Consider the following 20,607-nt stretch of genomic DNA (forward strand, 5'->3'; position numbering starts at 1 on the left):
GGAACAGCTGTGTGGGACATGAAGCAGAAGTAATCCCTGTAATATTAGAAATGGTATACAGTGCAATGCATTCCTGTCAAACCAGGCTGCTGCAACAGTCTGCAGACAGATTTTCTGTAGGGAAGTAGCTAACTATAATTCATAACACAATAGTGTTTGCTGTGCTAGCCTAATCTGAGAGCTGGAGGGCCCTGCATTATAATGCCACTTATCCCTGAACACACTGCCCAAATAATAAATTGCTTGATTTTACATCAAAATAACTCTGTATTTTTTTCAAGGTATTTCAGGCAAATGGGATGAGCAAGAGCACAAATACACAACTGTAAAATTATAGGACTGGAAGGGGAAAATTATTCAGTTTGTCAACAAAAGGTGTGTTGGACAGCTGCAACAAAACACAAAATAATTTTTCACAAACAATTAACAGAGTAGCTATTTCCATGCATGGATTTAACATCACTGCTAAATTCTGACTAAAGGCTTTTGTTTTGTCTATGAGAAAAAGTGCCTCTTATATTAATGCAGAGCAGCATTCTATGTGACACTCAGTAGCTCCTGCAAATAACCCTCACAGCTACTTTCAATAGCAAAAACTTTAAATTGTGCTCACGACCCTTCTCCAAGGTACTGTTATTAGTAATGCAATTAAGTGGAAGTGAATGCACAATGACCACAGTATCTAATCAGAAGAACTGTTTTGTAACAAGAGAAAGCTGTCCACAATTGTTCTATAAATATGCTGGCTCGCCTCAACTGACATCTGACATCCCTCCCTCACAGCTGAAACTCTGTCTGCAAATAAGCAGTTTTTATATTTTCATAACAATACGCTCCAATGCTGTCAAAATTCACAAAAACTCAAAAAACAGGGCTCATCACCTCCTAAATGAGGAGAGATGTGTAAAAGCTAAGCTAATGAGAAAACTATTTTCATTTGATTTCCAGGGATTGGGTTTTACCTGCTCACTCAAAAAAGCTCTTAAATGACAAAAAATGTACTTTTCCCAGATTTAGAATAGGTAAGGCTTTTGGAATTTTGTGCTAAAATAAGTCACCCACAGAAATTCTTATATAAAGAGACTGAGAGAAATGTCCAATCAGAAGACTTTAAACATCCATTGATTTCAATCCAGTTATTTCTCATCTACAGTAAACCACAGTGTGTAAGAGGCAGCCCATGTGCACTGGCTTTATTCAGTCACGGTGAACAACATAATGATTTATTCAGGTGGCAAACATAGATAAAGGTCATGCTTTGTCTTAATATTTATTTCATGGGTCAGAGACCAAACACAGCAAGTGAATATTACGATCAAACGCGCTTGCAAGCAAAAAACGCAAAGCATCTTTTGGGTTGGGATTTTCTTTCTCACCGCAGTCAGAGAACACCGAATACTCACAAGCCTTTACCTGCTTCAGTCTGCGCGGAAGTGTTAGAAAAATCAGGAAATACCCCTTTTCAGGTTATATATTTAGATTTCTGTGTTCTGTTTAGGAAAAAACCACGGCAGGGCAGAGGGAGCAGAGCGTTACCTCCACGTGTTGGGCATGTGGCAGGGGCAGTTTCTGTCACACCTGAGGCCGTAAATGCCCTCGGGGCAGAGCCTGGTCTCGCAGTGCTGCCCGGTGTAGCCCGGCTCGCAGAGGCAGGCGCCGCTGACGTGGTAGCACTTCCCACCGTTCACGCACCGGCAGCTCTCCGCACACAGCAGCCCGTAGCGCCCCACCGGGCACTCATCCTGGCACCTGGCAGCGGGAAAAACAACAACGACAACCAATGGAATTGTGGATTTCCCATAAACGACAGCCGCTGGAGGCCTGAAGGAAATTTGGGGTATGAGGAATATCTTCTGCTGGTTGAAAATGCCGCTTAAATAAGAGCAAAAATCTGCGTAACTTGGGGGAAACCTTCAGGACATCAAACCTGTTTTTTTCATCTCATTTTTTTTGACAGGTGAAAATGAAAAATCAGTAAAAATTTGAGTTTAACCCACATGGCTTAGCAATGACTTTTGTTGCTGCTTAAGGAAAATATATATTAAGAAAGAAACGTCACCAAACTTTTCCTTTCTTATTCACAGAGTTTTGAGAAGATAGACAACAGACATAAATTAATCTGTTTAGCCAACAGATTAATTTCCTTAATTTTTCATAGATGGAACACATTGTTTAACCTAAAGATCAGTCTCTATCTTCAATCTGACTACTAGAAAATAAAATTTCAGTATCCTGCTTCTCAAATTTGCAACTCATAAACTAATGATCTTCTGGATAGCAATTTCATTTCTCTGTGTCTTGAGTTTGATGTTTACAGCTTTGTCTTTCATGTGTTCTGAAAAGGAATTGTTAAATTTGAATGTCAGTCAAGTTACAGGTTGTTAAAAAAATACTAGATAATATAACACATTATTAATGGTTTTATTTATTTATTTTCTTTTTCTGTTTTTCTTATAGATTTGGCGTTTTTTGTTTTGGTTTTTTCCCTCATTACATGAGAATTTCAAAGACACATGATACAAGGAACTGCAAAATGTAACAGAAATTAGCAAAGCCCTCTGACTGAAGAAAAATGAGTAAACATGTTTGTTTCATGCTTCTACACTACTTTTCTCAATCTGATGCTGATACCCAGAAGTTTCAAGGTATTTTTAACTCTGTCCTAACTTTTTAGCAATAAAATCTTCTTTTCTCCGGAGGTGTAGCATAAAAGTAGAGCTAACAGCATAATAATAGAGCAAATTACCTTGTATCAATGTGTCCTGACGAAGTTTTACAAATACAGATGTGAAAGAATTTTCTTCAAATGGCAACCAGGAACCTCAGCCAAAGTAGACAAAATTTAACCCAGATTTTTCTTTTTTTAAAATTTCATTTGCAAAACTCATCTCTTTGGAGGAGGTGTGTATGGGCTACTCAGACAGTAGCCACATAGGTCTCAGACATGAAATAAGGACCAGGTCCTTATTTAAATAATAACTTTGCCACTGACTCCTTCCTGCCCTTGGAACCCTCTCGAAAAATGAAAGAATTGAAAATACAGCCTCTTTTGCAAGAAAAGGAGGCTAAGATCTGCAAAAGTGATCAAAATGCTGCAAACTGTAAGGCATTTCAGATGAAAGTCAGATTTAAATTATTACAATACGAAAAATTTAATTACTTTTAGAAACACCGGCGCAGAGCAGTGCACAGACACTTGTGTGGTTACTCCTTTGATTTTCCGTGGAGCCCCTGTCTATGTCTGCCTAAATGTGTCTGCCACCTTCTGCACTGTTTCTTCACAGACACAAATATAACTTTGGCATGCAAATGGCTCTGGGCTAATTATTCCTCTTCTTCTTGAGGTCTTTTTCCACATTATGTCTGGCAGAGCCCTTCCCAAGTCCTGTGAATGCTGGTGTGGGGAGTGCACATGGTTACCAAACCCACAGCTGCTGGCAGGGATCCCCTGCACTGACCCCAGAGATCAGGCTGCTGCTGACTCCTGAAAATGAGCTGTGTGCTGCTTAAAATACACGCAGGAAAATGTTCTTTCATCGCTTTCCACCGCCTTCAAAAGGGACATCTCACTCTACTATCTTTCCAATCTGCCAAAGCTGACTTAACAGACATCCAAAGATGCAATGTATCATTTGAGCGGAGCATTTTTAGGAGACAGCTCTGCAGCCTGCAGCCTTTGAAGAGGGACTGAACGAGCGTCCCTCGCTGCTGTGAGTTCCAGACATCTGCACAAACCCACGGGCCTCCCTCCTCAGCCTGCCAGCACAGCCCAGGCTGCACCATTCTGCAGACACTCCACAGGAGGAAGGCTCACACAAGTGCCAGGGAAACAGTGAAACCCAGCAGTTCCTTCACACGCAGTGTTCTTTCACACGGACCTTCAACTTGCAACCTGGCCTCAGCCGAGCGATGCGGCAAACACTTCATCACCAAAACCAGCACTTTCAATCACATCTCAGACGCTTCCACTGCTCCTCCTAGCAGCCTCTGCAGCTGCCCTGCTGTGGCAGAGCCCTGCAGGCTGAGCAGCCTGGCAGGAATGGGTTTCCTTACCGTTCCCCTGTGTAGCCTGGGCTGCAGTGGCACTGGCCCGTCGCTGAGTCGCAGGTGCCTCCGTTGTGGCACTGGCACTCCTGGGAGCAGTTCTTCCCAAAACGACCCTCAGGACAAGGCTGACCACACACCATGCCCTGGCAGTGCACAAGAGAAGTCTTAGAGTTGGGACTGAAGCTTGAATAGACAAGGAAGACGTGAAGGAAGATCAAGGACATGCTGTATTACTCTCCCAGTGCTGATCTTGGAAAGGCCGGACCCTTCTCCAGCTTTAAATGTGGGGCATGTTCCAGCACTGGATTTGCATGTTGGAAGTGAAACACTCATGAAAACACTCCCTCTAAGCACCTGTGAAAACACTTACACATAAAAGGCTAACTGATGTCAATCTCTTACCAATTTATTTACCAGGAGTGCTATATATCAATATACCCAGGAATGTCCTCCAGTGAATAGAGGTGTAAGAATCAGCAGCTGCTCTAATGCCCCAATTATTCTACTTTATGGTAAGTTGGGTTTTTTTTTTTTGATGAATGAAAAAGCTGTTTGCAATTTCACTTAAAGCAGCACATCCTAAAAGCTTAAGTAGCATGATTGCTCCTTTCATGGGTTTTGAATTTCTGCACTGCCTTTTACATCCTTGGAATTAATTGCACCTGGGTGGTGAGGGAAACATCAGAACCTAAGACTTTTAAGAAGCCATTTCAAGAAAAAGGTATTTACAGGCAATTCATCAGACAAAAGACATCCAGGTATTTCATCTAATGTAAGTTACTGCAGAATTTGCACCTGGCTATCTTAAATCTCCCTTACAAGGAAAAGAGCAAAAAAAAAAAAAGGTTACACTGACAAAACAGTGTTCCACGAAACTGAAAATTCTACAATTAAAACTTACCCTTAAATAGTTACTTGGAGTGGAAAATTAATCAAAGGTCTAAATAGTCATGTATTAATTAACATACATACTAGTAGTGTAAAGTTTTCCTGACTGCTTCATGTGCTATATCTCATTTTTAGTAGCTCTGTTTAGGTGGATAAAGGTGAGTGAAGAATTTATGCAAACATCTGTATTCCTTGACCAATAATTTTGCTCTTCTAGCATGAAATGCAATAGAAAGTAAAAATGGTAATGGTACCAGCTGGGTAGTCAGGTGTGCTACATAATCTCACTACCAGAGACTGTATTTTATAGCATGCTCTCTAGTTGGTGAAAAACTGGCCTCTGCCACAGCTTATTTTCAGTATAATATAATATGTAATTAAATGATCAGTAAATATGAATTTTCACACAAAAGAAACATTTAAATGAAAAATATTATCAAATGCTCACCATCAATATTATCAGCAAATGTACTTAAAGAATTTATTTGGGCCTTGATCACCTTCCAATTGCATCATTTTCCAACTCAGAGCAGGCAGCCTGATAGCAAGGGAAGGTAATTTGCAGCTGCAAGGTCAGGTCCTAATTCCCTATCCTCTGATAAAAGGGAAGGAAGCCTAAAGATAATGTCAAAGATCCGATGTGCCATCTCCTCCCCAGCAGTGAACACACTAGGCAAAGGTTTTGGGCTTTTTTCCATGCATACTAGACATACAAAAACAGGCACAAACCCCACTATCAATAACCACAATAGTGTCATCTCCCTATAATATCAACCTACATGCAGAAACCGAAGACTCCCAGGCAAGATCTAAAGGATATTGCCTTGTCACAGCACAACTCAGGTCTTTTGCTTCCCAGAATCTAATACAGTTAAAAAGGCAGTGCAGAACTGGAGCATGTTCAGTAACAGATGGTTTCGCAAGCGTTTTATTTCAGTCCCCTATGCTAAAATATGTTTCTCATTACTCCTGGCTACAAGCAGACTACATTTGCTATCCTCGTTTGCTACCCTGTTCCTTTTCTCCCTGTGGAGATGCACAGCTATAGGAGTTTTGGGGGGCTGTGGGGGTTTCAGTGAGCATTGTTTACCATCCATCCCGGCGGGCAGGAGCACTCCCCGGTGATGTGGTGACACACGCCTCCGTTCTGGCACGGGCACCTCTCCTCGCACTGCGGGCCGTGCTTCCCGGGGGGACACAGGTCCTCACAGCTGGGCACAGGGTGGGGACAGCACAGACACCCGTTAGCACAGGCCCCAGCTTTGTTTCCAGTGCTATCACCATCAGCTCTGCCAGCCAAAAAGCGTGGAGCTCTTCTGAGAGCAGAGAGATGCGCCCCGAGCGCTGTGCGGTACCCACACAATGGATCTAAGGAAACAGACCTCTCACTCCAGGAATTACTCCTTCCCAAGAAGTAATTTTACATGCAGTTTGGCACTCATTCCCTGCTGCTCACACAGCTCTGGCATGACCAAGGCCAAACAACTCCATGTTTCAATGCCATTTCCCAAACCTGTGGCCAGACTGACGGCCACGAAGAACCCACTGCTGCTCCTTTTTGTGCGTTTTTACCCATGCGCATCAAGGATCTTTTTCCTCTTGGCCACACATCTGAATGCACCCTCCAGCATGGCTTTGCCCAAACCCGCCAGCTCAGAATCAAGACCCTAAATGGAATCTAACCTCTCCAACACCCCAAGCAAACCCCACAACCCGGGCACTTCTTACAAGGCGCCGGTGTATCCGGGGGGGCAGCGGCACTCGCCGGTGACGTGGTCGCAGGTGGCTCTGTTCTGGCACTGGCACTTCTGCTGGCAGTCGTTGCCGTAGGAGCCGGGGTCGCAGCGCTCCTCGCAGCGCCAGCCCTTGAAGCCTGCAGAGCAGTGGCAGGCCCCCGTGATGGGGTTGCACAGGGCCCCGTTCTTGCACTGGCAGCGGCTGCTGCAGTGGGGTCCCCAGTGGTCGCTGTCACACGCTAAACGGGCAGAAGGAGAAAAGTTTTAGAAGGAGTTTTTGTGGTTACAGCGCAGTGAGCTGGCTGTGCAGCAATAAGAAAGAAGTTATGGAAGGGGAATGGTTTCTCCTTCTTGGTTCTTATGGGTCAGAACTCAGTGCATCCCTCCGGGTGTCCAGAGCTGCCAGGACCCTGCCAGGGGGCTCGGAGACCCTGGCACACAGCCCAGAGCACCTGGTGATTCGATTATGACCCCTGGAGCAAGTTGCCAACTTTGTATGGGGACCTGAAAGTCACACAGGTTTGAATGGTGTAATAATAAAATTATCACAGGGCGAAAATGCAGATTTTCGGATTTTTGGTATGGGGGTTATGGGGACAAGGTGGAGGAACTTGGGCGTGTCCAGCCTTTCTCCTTCTTCTTCTTGTTCTCCATTTTCTGCAGTGATTGGTTTAGAGTAGAAGTGCACTGTCTAACATAGGTGATGGGTATTGGGAATTAAGTGTAAATATGTTATACGTAGTTTGTAGTATAAAAGGACAACACCGCCTCGGGGGCGGTCAGAGTGCCTGTGGCTGCCCTGCTGAGCAGATCTCAGCTGGGCAGAGAGAAAATTTTATAGAGAAGAATTAATGAACAACCTCAACACCAAAAAGTGAAGAGTCCAGACTCATTCTTCAGTCATGCGGGCCGAAACGGAGATACCCTGCACATATCGGGGCAGCAATTAACAACCAAAACCTGAGACTTAAGGACTGTAGCAGGCAGATCAGACTTGGTTTATGTGATTTATGCAATTCATTCTTCTCAAGAAAAGCCAACATTATAAACACGAGGTGGAAAACTAAATACAAGTTCAAATCTCTTAATTCTCAAAACTCTTCTTTGTGACAGTGTTCATAGGGGTCCAAGGATGAGGGAAGAGACGAGGATCTGACTCCATGTTTCAGAAGGCTTGATTTATTATTTTATGATATATATTACATTAAAACTATACTAAAAGAATAGAAGAAAGGATTTCATCAGAAGGCTGGCTAAGAATAGAAAAAGAAAGAATGGATAACAAAGGGTTGTGGCTTGGACAGAGAATCCGAGCCAGCTGTGATTGGCCATTAATTAGAAACAACCACGTGAGCCCAATCAAAAATTCACCTGTTGCATTCCACAGCAGCAGATAACCATTGTTTACATTTTGTTCCTGAGGCCTCTCAGCTTCTCAGGAGGAAAAATCCTAAGGAAAGGATTTTTCATAAAAGATTTCTGTGACACTTCATTATAACTCTCAACCATCAAGCCATGAGCGTCCCTTTACAGAGGGAAGTCTAGCTAACTTAAAAAATGTATTCTAAATCCACCAACAACTCTCTTAATCCCACAAGGAAGTTGCAAATCTTGCTCAGAGCAGACTTCTGATTTTGGGCAAATCATAGAATTCCTACTTGTTCATGTAATTGCAAATATTTCCTTTGCAATCCTCAAATATACTGACAGGGCAAAAAAACCCACAAGAAGCACTTCACCAAGCAATAGGAAATTAACAACTACATGGTTAAACTTCATCTGGATGTTACAAATTTGATTATCCAATGCATCTTTACGATCACTCAAATCCATCTTTTCTTGTCTGCTCCAATGCATCCCATTAAAGCTCTATAAGCAAACCATTTAGAGGGTATTTCAGCATCAAAAGAAGAACTCAATGTTAAGGAAGAAATTTTATCCTAAGAAACACAGGAGGTTTTGTAAAGAGCCAGGAGATTAGGGTCACCTGGAGTTCAACAAGAATGTGTTAATCATATGGTCAAATGATCTGATTTTATTTTTATGTTCTGTTGATAACAGCAGCACAATGGGAAAGCTTCAATTGCAGGGACTGTAAGCCCAGGCTCTCCTCTTGGAGACTGACAACCATTGTTCTCCCAGTCTTCTCTTGGGGCAAAAAAGCCAGGCAGAGAACAGCCACACTTTCCTAGACTAATGCAAAGTAATTCAAGAATGCTCCTCGGGGTAGGAATTATTCAGCTGTAAGAGCTGTTCACCCAGGCTACACTAATAAAAAGGAATTAGGGTCTTTTCAAGAATCTACTCCTTAAGGTTGTTTTGTTTTTTTCCTTTTTGCCCCCAGTATAGGTCACTAGAACATGCATCCATAAATGGAGATACTGTGAGCACTTAACACAGAATAAAACAGAGAGCAGCAGAAAGTAGTGTTATGTATTATAAACACCAAGCAGTGCTGCTGGGCTGTAAGGACAACTGCCCATCTTATTACTGGCCTCTGTCTTTAAGGATGTGTGGGTTTTGCTGTGGACAAACAACAGGCCTACAACACTCTGTAACACACTGAGAGATGCACACTGCATCTCCCAAATTGCCTTTTGCCACGATAACTTTAAACATTTTCAGCATGTCTGCATGGAGCAGAACGTGTAACCCTCCTGCTCAACCGGGCAGGAAACTAACTGTTTTGGGTATAAAAAATACATGTATGGCTGTCAAGATGCCTGAGACAGTTATGTGTTCTATCACGGCAGAGCAGAAACCCCTAATTTTTTTTTTTTAAACATATTAGTTTGCATTCAGATGAAAGTCTTCTTTGTTTCAGACAAAATTTCAATTTTTGCAATTCCTCATGGAAATATTAATTAAAAAATCAAACAAGTAATAATAATAATATTAAAAAACCACCAACCAAAACCCAACAAGCCCTGTCCAGACATGTGTGATAAACAGGAGAATTGAGACTGAATGCCACACCACAACTGTTCCAGTGCAGAGCTCAGGCAAGGATGCAGGCAGCCAGAACATGCCCTTGGCTACAAAGATGGGGCTGGCAAGAGATTTATTCTTGGTGGTGGCGGCAAGAGATTTATTCTTGGTGGTGGTGTTCTTTTAGCAGCTGCTGGGAATGGGGTGTTTGGTGCAGCCAGCAATATTCCTGCAGCTTCCTGAAGACCCAGTGCAATGAGTCTGTGATTGCTCCTACCAAGCATCTGTCCCCACATCCAACACCCAGCCTCACTTGGGCAGGATGCACTGCCCAGTACATAACCATTAATTAGTTTCCTGGCATGACCTTCTCATTATGTTTGCAGGAAATCATTAAAATAAAAGCACATCCTATGGCTGGCAAACACCCAGCCTCAGGACCACTCTCCCAGCAATGATCAGGTGAATAACAAATATTGATTTTGCAATCTTTCATTACGTTCCAGTGGCGGCCCCAGCACAGTGCACTTTTGCCACAACCCTTCACACAAGGTCTGTCACCAGCCTTCCATCCACCTGTGACTTATGGGCAGAACTGTGGAGAAATGTGCAGGATTATGGGGAATAAATAATAATACTGAACAAGATGGATAAATCATGTATTTTAACTCTATTTCCCCTGACTGATCATCAATAAAATTCTCCATAGGAAATCACAGTGATTTGTCAGAAACTGATGCTCAGTTTACTACTAGAAAAGAAGGCAAAGGGCAGAAATATTTCCTGTGGCAAATTTGGATTACTTTTATACAATTATTACATCAGACTAGTTCTAGGATTCAAACACTGAGAAAGCTGGGCTGGAAGTCACACATATCTGCTAATTTGGTGGAATGGGATATTCCTGGAGTTAGCTAATGACTACTGCCACATTGCAGAGTGTCAGCAGGAGTTTAATAAGCAGAGCTGTGCTGGCTGCACCTGGCCCACAGGGCACACTCCACAAGCAGGCACCTGAAAAATCCTCATACACTGATTTTCTAACAGATTCAGAGCTGTCACACCATCTCTCTCAGCACAAGGGGAAAGGGGAGCAATGCACAGAGACAAGGGAAGGTTCAGATTTATTTCTGCACAAGGATGGTGTATCTCAGCCCCAATCAAAGCCTGAACTACTCAGAGGTGCCAAACCCAGCCAGGAAACCAGTATTAATTTTCTGTGTTGATCCTAGAGAATTGGCTCATTGTTGCTCCGTCTTACACAGAACACCTGCTTTACACAAGGCCTTCATTACCTTTCACACATTATATTCACCCTCGGGTATTTTTTATATTTTAAACAGAAGAATTAGTTAGCCTCCCCCCATCAGCTATTGTATCAGATTCACAGGGTCCTTTCTGCCTTCATCTTATGCTGTAGCGGAAAAAACAAAATACACATAAACACCACTTTTAACACTGTGGTATTAATGTCACATCTTCTTATAATCTTTTTCTTTTACTACTCATCTGGGAATATCTTTTTTTCTCACCACAGTATGCACAAAGCACATCACACAACGCCACAGACACCTGAAGGAGAACTTTGCTCTCTGCTTTGCTGAGCAAAAGCAGGAATTGGAATAAAAGTGCTGCATTGCATAAATTCTATTTAACATGAACACTATGGTAAGAATCTCTAAGTATGAAGGTCTACCATCATAACAATTCTTGGTGACACTGAGGGCCAAGTGACTCGAGAAGCAGGGAGAAGCTTAAGGAGTCAATGGTAAAAGAACAATCTTTGAGAAAAAACTGAAAACTGTGATGGAAAATGCCACCAGTTTGGGGCCTTTTGTAGCATCTTTGAAGATGTAAAGTTCTCCTGTATAGCATATGATTTCCTTGTAAAATAACTGTAATGCACATTGTTATTGTTCTGGTTTAAATGTGGTTTTGTGAGAATGGTTTTTGTAATTTACAAGCTGGGGTGGTAGGAGCTGTGATATTTTAATTTATCTTTTTAAATTATTTTTTTCTAGCAATCTGGAACACATGGGTAGAATTTGGTAACTACTTTATTGCTCTTTATAAGCAAAAAACATTTTAAACTAAATACGGTCACGTGCTTGTAAGTTTTTTTCCTGCTTCTTAAAAATGTTGATTTCATTAAAGAGCAACAAAAAAACTTCAAACAATTCCCAGTTCATCCTGACAAACCCACCTTGATCATCTAAAACTCTGCACTCCTCTAAAGGCTGGCCTATAATAAACAAATAATGCTATCAGACCAAGCCAAAAAACAGTTTAGAAGAAAGACCTCCTTAGAAACTCTAACTTGCAACTACCTTTTAACTATGCCCCAATTTCCCTTATAACTTCATACTCAAGCCAGACAGTTTATTGCAATGCTATTTTTAAAGATAACTTCTTTTTGTGCCATTGGGGAGGGAGAAGAACTACAGCAAAACTAAGATTTACAGTCCTTGCTGTCAGTTTCTTGCAGGTGTCTCATATGCAGTACCAAGACAACTAAATGAGATTTTAGTCTATCTTACCCATCTTTCTGCAAGACACATTGCAGTGTGTTCCTGGAAATACATACCACTGTTGGAAAACAGAGGAGATTCTTATCACTTCAGTAGGCTTATGTATTTTTATGGCCTTTTAAAAAAAAACGAAAACAAAACTCCCTACCACAGACAGCAGGGAGTAAATACTCCCTCCCTTGGAATGCAATATTGTGAAGTATAAATTTAAAATAACCCAGCACTGGCACATATACATATTGCTGTCTCTCTGCCCTCAAAAGTCCCAACACAGTTTCTGCAGAAAGTTTCAAGCAATTACAGCCTTTAGTAAGTGAAAGGTGATTTTCCTTGCTTCAGCATGGAAAACAAAGTGAAGCTGCCCACAGCTTCAACATCCTTCCCTTCCCTTCCCTTCCCTTCCCTTCCCTTCCCTTCCCTTCCCTTCCCTTCCCTTCCCTTCCCTTCCCTTCCCTTCCCTTCCCTTCCCTTCCCTTCCCTTCCCTTCCCTTCCCTTCCCTTCCCTTCCCTTCCCAAACCTTCCCAAACCTTCCCAAACCTTCCCAAACCTTCCCTTCCCTTCCCTTCCCTTCCCTTCCCTTCCCTTCCCTTCCCTTCCCTTCCCTTCCCTTCCCTTCCCTTCCCAAACCTTCCCAAACCTTCCCAAACCTTCCCAAACCTTCCCAAACCTTCCCAAACCTTCCCTTCCCAAACCTTCCCTTCCCAAACCTTCCCTTCCCTTCCCTTCCCAAACCTTCCCTTCCCAAACCTTCCCTTCCCAAACCTTCCCTTCCCTTCCCAAACCTTCCCTTCCCTTCCCAAACCTTCCCTTCCCAAACCTTCCCTTCCCAAACCTTCCCTTCCCTTCCCAAACCTTCCCTTCCCAAACCTTCCCTTCCCTTCCCAAACCTTCCCTTCCCAAACCTTTCCTTCCCAAACCTTCCCAAACCTTCCCTTCCCAAACCTTCCCTTCCCTTCCCAAACCTTCCCTTCCCAAACCTTCCCTTCCCAAACCTTCCCAAACCTTCCCAAACCTTCCCAAACCTTCCCAATGACCAACCATAGACAGTGTGAGTAAAAAAAGAACAATATTGAGAAAACTGTGATTTATCCAAAGGAGTACTCCACTGACAGTCCTGTCACTACAAACAAGATTGCTAATCCCTGGACATACCCCAAGGTGAGACTTCTAAGAGTCAACAGAGGGGAAATCTGTTGATTTTATAAGAAAAAAAATGACAAAAATACGGATGTTATCACTGATCTATAGTCACATCACACCTACTGGAAAGTTTAGAGAGTATTCTTGAAACTACTCTCTGCTACTTCCATCTGCAGATCTAAATGGATTGTACTTGTTTCCCTTAGGATAATTCTGCAGGGTAGGAAACAGATAATAATTCTCCCAACTGGAATTTAATCCAAGTAAAAGTAAATTCCAGCTTATTTTGAAAGCTATAAATACTCAAAGTGTGTTTTAAATTTGACAAGATGCACAAATTCCCCAGTGACATCAGCCTGTCTGTCAGCCTGGACGGCAAATGTGGAACATGGCAAACAGAAACTTCAGAGATGAGTCAAAAAAGCCAGGAAACAAAGCCAGCTACTCTGAAAACTAGAATAAAAACATCCTGTAGAAAACCTTCAACGTGTTATTTCATAAAACCATGGATTATTCTCCATGTAATTTTTTTCAATTTTGCTCTGTTCTAGTCATCTCAAAATGCTATGAAAATGACACATGCATATTAATAAAAACTCCTAATTTTCCTTCAGAGAACCACTCATAATAATTACAAAATACCAATGTCTTTCAGTAAAAGACCTACTTTACCTACATCCCAGACACAAAAATGCACGGAATTTTTTTTTTTTCAGAATGCCATGTCTATTGGATCTGGAATTTTCTTTCAGTCCTTTGTTTCTCTCTGATTGCATTTGTTATACTGTAGGCCTTTTAGCCTGTGGCGTATTTTTCATTGTTACTTTTTGTTTTGTGTATAAGAAAGGATTTTTATTCAAAATGCTAAGCTTAAACTTAATTCAGGGTTTTTTCTTGTTTACTTTATAAAAGCCTTTTGATCCGTGAAGTGGAAGAACAATGAAAATGTGTTTTTCAGATGTCATGAAAGACTGGAACTATATGCCTTTCACATGCCATAAATTTCCAAGACTCTTTAAAGTGCTTTGGACAGCAGAACACAAGGATGGATAATTGATAAGGAAAACACACACAGATGGTTGTTGGTGTTCATTTTATCATTTTACTGAGATAAAACCTGTTAAAAATAATTATTATTATAGGAAAAATTTTAAGAACTTGCTTGTACTACATCCTTCCCATGACCTGATTTTGCATAGATATCCTTGTAGAACCATAAGTTAGGTTTTTTTCCTTTTTTTTTTCTTTTTGCAATGACGTGAAGGTCATCTTAATTGTTTGGTTTTTATTTAAATTGGCCACAAATGTTATCCCTCACATCCTTGAAAACCTACTAAGCAAGCCACTGAAAATATATAAGCTCACCAATACATAAGGCAGATTGAAATGAAATCAGCACTAAAAATACTTAGGCACTGTTAGTAGGGGAAAAAAAAAAAAACCAACACAGACCTTAGTCAAAAAATCAGCTTAGGCAAACAGTACAAATTATTGGGTTTCCAAAATGGTGAAAAGCAGAAATGAAAAGTTTCTCTGGTCCAGAAAAAATTTACAAAGCAATAAAACTACCACCATTTACTGGAATGCCTTCCTTTAAGTATATCTCAATATAAGTAAATTTAGTAACTCTGTGTTGTAGAAAGCTTTTTTTTTGTTTCTACTTTTGCTTAAAGAGTGATACTGTAATTAAGCAAAATTCTAACACATGGCCATAAAATCTATTAATTTCCCTAGGACTTCCAAAGCAAAATGGTTCACAGCACCAAAGATACGCTAAACATAAGAACATTATTATTTCAAATGCATAGTTGTACTGAACCTCCAAACAAGCAGACGTGCTATGTAGCCCTGGAAATTCTGATGCTACCTACCACAGTGACACTGCAGTGACTGTTAAAATTGAAGGTGATGGCAACTTCCATTAATATCTGTTTTTCCTATTTGCACCTCATCTGACTTGCTGGTGGGTTAGTTTCTCAACTCAAAGATATTCAGCCTCCTTAAAGGGAAAAATGAAGTGTTCAGCTGGAAAAACTGAGGAGAAGTCAGTCAGGGAAGTTACAGCAGCAATAATTACAGAAGAATTATGGGCAGTGAACACAGGGAAGACACATTAAATATGAACAGGTCAAGGTTAAGATTGTCTATGACCTGCTGGCACTTTTGTTTGGGAGCTGGGCTGGGGGCAGTTCTGCGTTACTCGAACAAGTCATTTCTCTACATTTTCCATAAAAGTAAAATAGCTGTCTGCCAGGACACTCTGTGTGTTTACCAGCTCCCAGTTCTGGGAACCAAGCCTTCCTAATGCAAGGATGTGGTTAAAACCAGAACTTATTTCTGCAGCCTGCTGGATGGCCTGGAAGACTCAGGGATGAGCTAACTCCCTTAGTGTATCTTGCAAGCTGCATTGGTCCAAAAAAAAAAGAAAGAAAGAAAAAGGGAAAGGGAAAGCAATGCCCTGGCCCAGAAAAAGCAGCTCAGTTTAGGAGGACTCTGTGCCATCAGTGTGCAAGGTGGCTCCAGGCAGGCTCCACGGAGGCTGTCTCACTTGGAAAACTCACACATGCACCTCTGCAGGGTTAAAGGAAATCCAGGGCTGCACTGGGAAACTGGCACTGCCGTGGCTCACGTGAGTGTCCCACACACAGCAGTGCCAAGGGATCCAGTTTCTGCCACGGCCTGCATCTGCCAAGGCCCATGGAGGAAACAGCGAGATTTTCATGGAATTTGCAAACTTTACAAAACACCCACGGCTGTGAAGGAAATCTGATAGTAGCAGAGCTGCTGTGGTTTAAAAGTTACCTTAATAAAGCCCATTTAAAGGTAAAGGTTTCTCTGAGGTGCCAGCCTTAGACCTGCAGCTTAATGTATTAAGGAAAAATCCAGTTTTCTTCTCATGCTTCACAAAACCCCGGAGACAAATTATGTCTTCACGCCACTTTTTCTACTCCCATGACTTCAGACTATAGTCCCAATAAAGCTCTGCTAATCACCAACAGAATCAAATTACAAATTAGAACCCAGTGATTCAAACAAGTATCAAGATTACTTCAGCACAATAAAAATGGAAAAATCCCACTCCCATATTCACAAACATTGTTTGGTCATAAATCAAGGACATGTCTTTCCCTTTTTTGCTTTACCACTCATGCCAGCTGGGGGGGATCACAAGGCTATAACCATTTCAGACTAGTCAGTGTAATATTGATTTCTGCCTCTGCTCCAGCTTATCCAGAAAGTGTCCTATTGATTTTGAAGGAATTATCTGCGGACTGCTAGGCATGAGAAGAAAAAAACAAAGTGAGTGTCCTGGTTGTGGACAGGACACCCACTGAACTGCACACCCACTCAAAACTGACAATCAGGTCAGGTATTATCCATTATAATATAGACAATAATACAAATATAAATAATATCACATATCTATAAATAATATAAATAAATAACATATATAAATAGATGTAAAGGAAATTAATCTGAACTTCACACTCACCCAAAACTGACAATCAGGTTCATGTATAATCCATTATAATATAGATAATAGTATAAATATAAATAATACCACATATCTATAAATAATATAAATAAATAACATTTATAAATAGAGATAAAGTAGTGTTGTAGGAGTGTGAGCAGAAAACATAAATTACAAATGAACAACAGGGTTTGATCATCTCCACATCTACACAGACATTAGCACAGAATTCAACTATTAGCACAAGTTCTACAGAAGACTATTCTATTCTCAACCTGTACTCAAAAGCATTCTTAAAAACAACCCAATCACACACGTGCCAGTTAAAAATTGGAGAAAACAGTTTCGTTTGGGAGGCAAAAGTTTGTGTCAGTTTGTTTGTTCTTCAATAAAATCTATCTGTTTAACCTACATTTATCACTCTATGCACTTTTGTTAATACTGCACTTGTCCCTAGCCCAGAAATTACCAACTTCTATTCCTGGAATTCACAAGTATTTCTTCAAAGGGGAACCGAAAACTTATGGATTGTGCTGATTCACTTGCTCCTCTCACTCAACACATCTTCTGTCCACTCCTTTATCCTGACTATTGTGTTCAGTCGCTAAATCTGTCTTGGAATAAATTGTTTTGCATGACTGTCATCTCTCCCACCAGAATGTAATGTTCTGCAAAGGAGTGATCTCTTGATCCAAGTGGTGTTTCCTCTCAGGTATATCCACATAATCATCACTTTCTTGACCGACCCCACACTGACTTTCACTGCAAGCAAACACTGTCTAATACACTCTATTTCCTTTAAATAAAAAGAAAACACCTGAAGAAAAATTAAACCTTGTGCAGAAATGTTCCCCAAGGAAACATTATTTAATTAACAAAACTGCTAAGCCACAACTCAGGTTTTCCTTGCTGAAGAATAGATCCAATCCTGCTTCCCACTCAGCTGGGATGTAATTTTTTTCAGAAAGGCAGAGGATGTGGTGAGGAGCAGAGTTATAGTCTGGGTTAGAAGTGAGCACTGAAAAAAGACAGGCTCAGCACTCCAGTCAAACCTTAGGCCTCCTCTCCCTAAACTGAGAGCAGCCACTAACCTAAACCATTCAGGAATTGGCAAGGAGTCACAGCAATAAGGAGGCAATATTTGCTACAAAAGGAAATGGGAGTCACCCAAAAAATTTATTCCCTCCTGAGAAACAACAGATAAAAATCAGTTTGGGGGTTGGCAGATGCTGTAACAGGACTAAATCTGTTCTCAGATACTTGCAGATAAAATTCCTTTGTAAGGAGAATAAACAATTCCAATAGAGATGGGACAGCAATTTGGAAGAAAATGTTTCTTTTTGCAGTTTTATAAAATGTTTGGTCCCTGGGTAGAACAGTTCCTTCCCGTATGTGTGAATCCATGAAAATGAACAGATGACTGCATCTGGAAGTTGGCCTAATACCTCACACTGTGAGGATAATATCTCTTTTTGAGACAGGGCATTTTATCTGGTCATCACAAGCCATAAAATCCCTGAACCTTTGCTTTGCAAAGACAATGGCCTGTCTTTCAAAAATGGTTCCACCGTTCAGGTAAGTAATGAAAATGATTATTTGATGGACATTATTACAGTAGGGCAACATGCACATATTCCTACTGAATTAATAACTTGCTATATAAAAAACCATTATTTTAAAAAAAGCACATATCTTTATTTTGTATCACTGCACCTTTCTGTGACTAAAGCTAAAACCAAGTTGGGGATCATGCAGAAAATACAACTAAAGGCAGAGCGCCAAAATCTTCTGTGTAGGGCAAGCAATAAGAAAGCTCAGAAAGCCAAGCCCCTCTCACTTTCTGTTATTTCCAACACTATCCACTACTCCTCAATTCAGTTTGACCTGTGCTGTAGCTCTTCAGATAAGGAGATCATGGACAGATAGCAGCAAACGTCAGCTCTCAAGCTCAGAAGGACAAACGGGGGAAATCAGCAACTTCCTCAGGTTTGTGCACGCAGAAGGGGATAAATCCCAGAACAAATGTTCCTTCCTGTAGCACGTGCACAGAAATTTCCCCTTCCCCAGCCTAACCCCTTCTCCTAGGGCTACAGCAGTAATCCCAAACGAATTCTGGCAGCTCCAGGGAGCCCTAATGTCACTCAGGAGCCTTTAGAGGATCACCAGCCTCTCCAGAGATCACTGTTCAAAGGTACACAAAAGGCAACCAGCTGAGAAAAAAGCAGAGGAAAAGAGCTGGAGGTGTACCTAGAGTGAATCATACCAGACAGAAATCCTGCGAGAGGAAGGGTTACTTCCAAAGGCAGATTAAGAGGTTCCTGTCTCATCTAAAGCACACCTTCAGGCTTGAAAATCTCAGTAAATAACAGTAATTTTGCAATCTGTGCTGTCTAATGATTCACATTTCTTCTGCATGTTTGATTAGTTACAGAAGAGCTTAATGCATAAGGTTTTCAGAAAGAAAGATAGCATGTTTTGACAATTTATTTTGACAATTCAGTACATTAGATTAAGACCAGTCTTACAGCAACACTCCGTTGTGAAAAAACAATGGCTCTTTCAGTTTTATGCCTTATGCAAAACTTGAGTGTTTCTTTGGAGCTATACATGAATCCCATGTAAGCGTGCAAAAAAACTACATAACAAATGTAGTTAATTTTAAAAGAGTTAAATTCTTCCTCATGCCAACAAATATGATGCTGGAGCAACAGATCAGTTCCAGATGAATTATGATAGCAACGTTTGAAAACTGAAGAACATTTCCCCTTTTTTAAAAGAAAGATAATGGGAGTTATTAATTTTATAGGAATCATGTACTAAGTAAATTAGAAGTGTAATATCTTTGCAATTTGTTTGTTAGAGATTTACAAGGTCTATGGACTTTAACTTGTAAATACAATTGTTTTTATTGTTGGCTAAAATACATTTCTTTCAACTGCACAATCACTAGCAGAGACCCACCTTAAACCTGATTGTATCAAAATATGTGGTTTTATGTTAGCCTCAAAAATACATTTTTAAAGATCTTAAAAAGATAGCCACAAGGCTGGAATAAATAAAGAAGTATAATGAATTGGAAAATTACTCTGAGAAACTGTATTTCAGAAGAAAAGATAATGATTTGTGTTCCACACAATTCTACTCTCCTCATCTCCTGCACATGCAAAGGGAAAGGAGAAGGAAGGAAGTGGGAGAAATTTGACCAGAGTACAATGGAAAGACATTGAGTGTTCAGGGAGTGAAGAGAGAAGGGAAAAATGGTTGAGTCAGTGTCAGAGTGAAAAAGGAGGACAGAGTTGTTAGGAAGGCTTTCCTCATAGCTTTTAAATGTGACTTGGCACCATCAAACTTCACACATTAGTGAAGTAAAAACTGTGAGATTTTCTTACATGTAAAATAAAACTATGTCTTTACTCCAGATACTGTGCAATCTGCATGTCTCCGAGTACATAAAAAAAAAAAAAAGAAAGCTCATTAGTGCTGCTACATGAGAACAGTGTTTGCAAGTAAATGAAGAAAAATCAGGTTACACCGAGTAACCTGATAACTCAGAAAAAAGCCCTGATCAGAGAGCAGAAGCCCAGAACAGAACTGATGATTATCTGCCCAAAAGAGAGGACAACGCCACGGAAAGAGTACAAGACAGGCAGAAGCAGGTGAAAACTCACCACTGGAGCAGTTGGGTCCTCCCCAGCCAGGCTCACACTGACAGGTGTTGGGCGCAATGCAACGGCCATGCACACATTTATCAGCACAGTGAGCTGTCAGAGAAGGGAATAAAAAAAACAATTACAGAACTCCTACCACTGGGAAAAATATTCTTTAAAATACTCTAAAATAGTCCTAACCCAGTTCTTTCGTGTC

General features: G+C 41.0%; 1 protein-coding gene across 1 annotated transcript in view; it reads right to left on the minus strand.

Annotated features, from left to right (window-relative positions):
* The window catches only part of MEGF10 (multiple EGF like domains 10), a 67,685-nt gene that overhangs the window by 38,521 nt on the left and 8,557 nt on the right, over positions 1-20,607 (minus strand). Inside the window, exons 4-8 of the mRNA XM_059492773.1 lie at positions 20,412-20,504; positions 6,664-6,910; positions 6,026-6,146; positions 4,054-4,190; positions 1,537-1,749 (exon numbers count right to left, since the gene is read on the minus strand). Of these exons, the coding sequence (XP_059348756.1) occupies positions 1,537-1,749; positions 4,054-4,190; positions 6,026-6,146; positions 6,664-6,910; positions 20,412-20,504 (811 nt within the window). The remainder of the gene's footprint in view (positions 1-1,536; positions 1,750-4,053; positions 4,191-6,025; positions 6,147-6,663; positions 6,911-20,411; positions 20,505-20,607) is intronic.

Source organism: Ammospiza nelsoni, chromosome Z (genome assembly GCF_027579445.1).
Source record: "Ammospiza nelsoni isolate bAmmNel1 chromosome Z, bAmmNel1.pri, whole genome shotgun sequence".
Classification (NCBI taxonomy): domain Eukaryota; kingdom Metazoa; phylum Chordata; class Aves; order Passeriformes; family Passerellidae; genus Ammospiza; species Ammospiza nelsoni.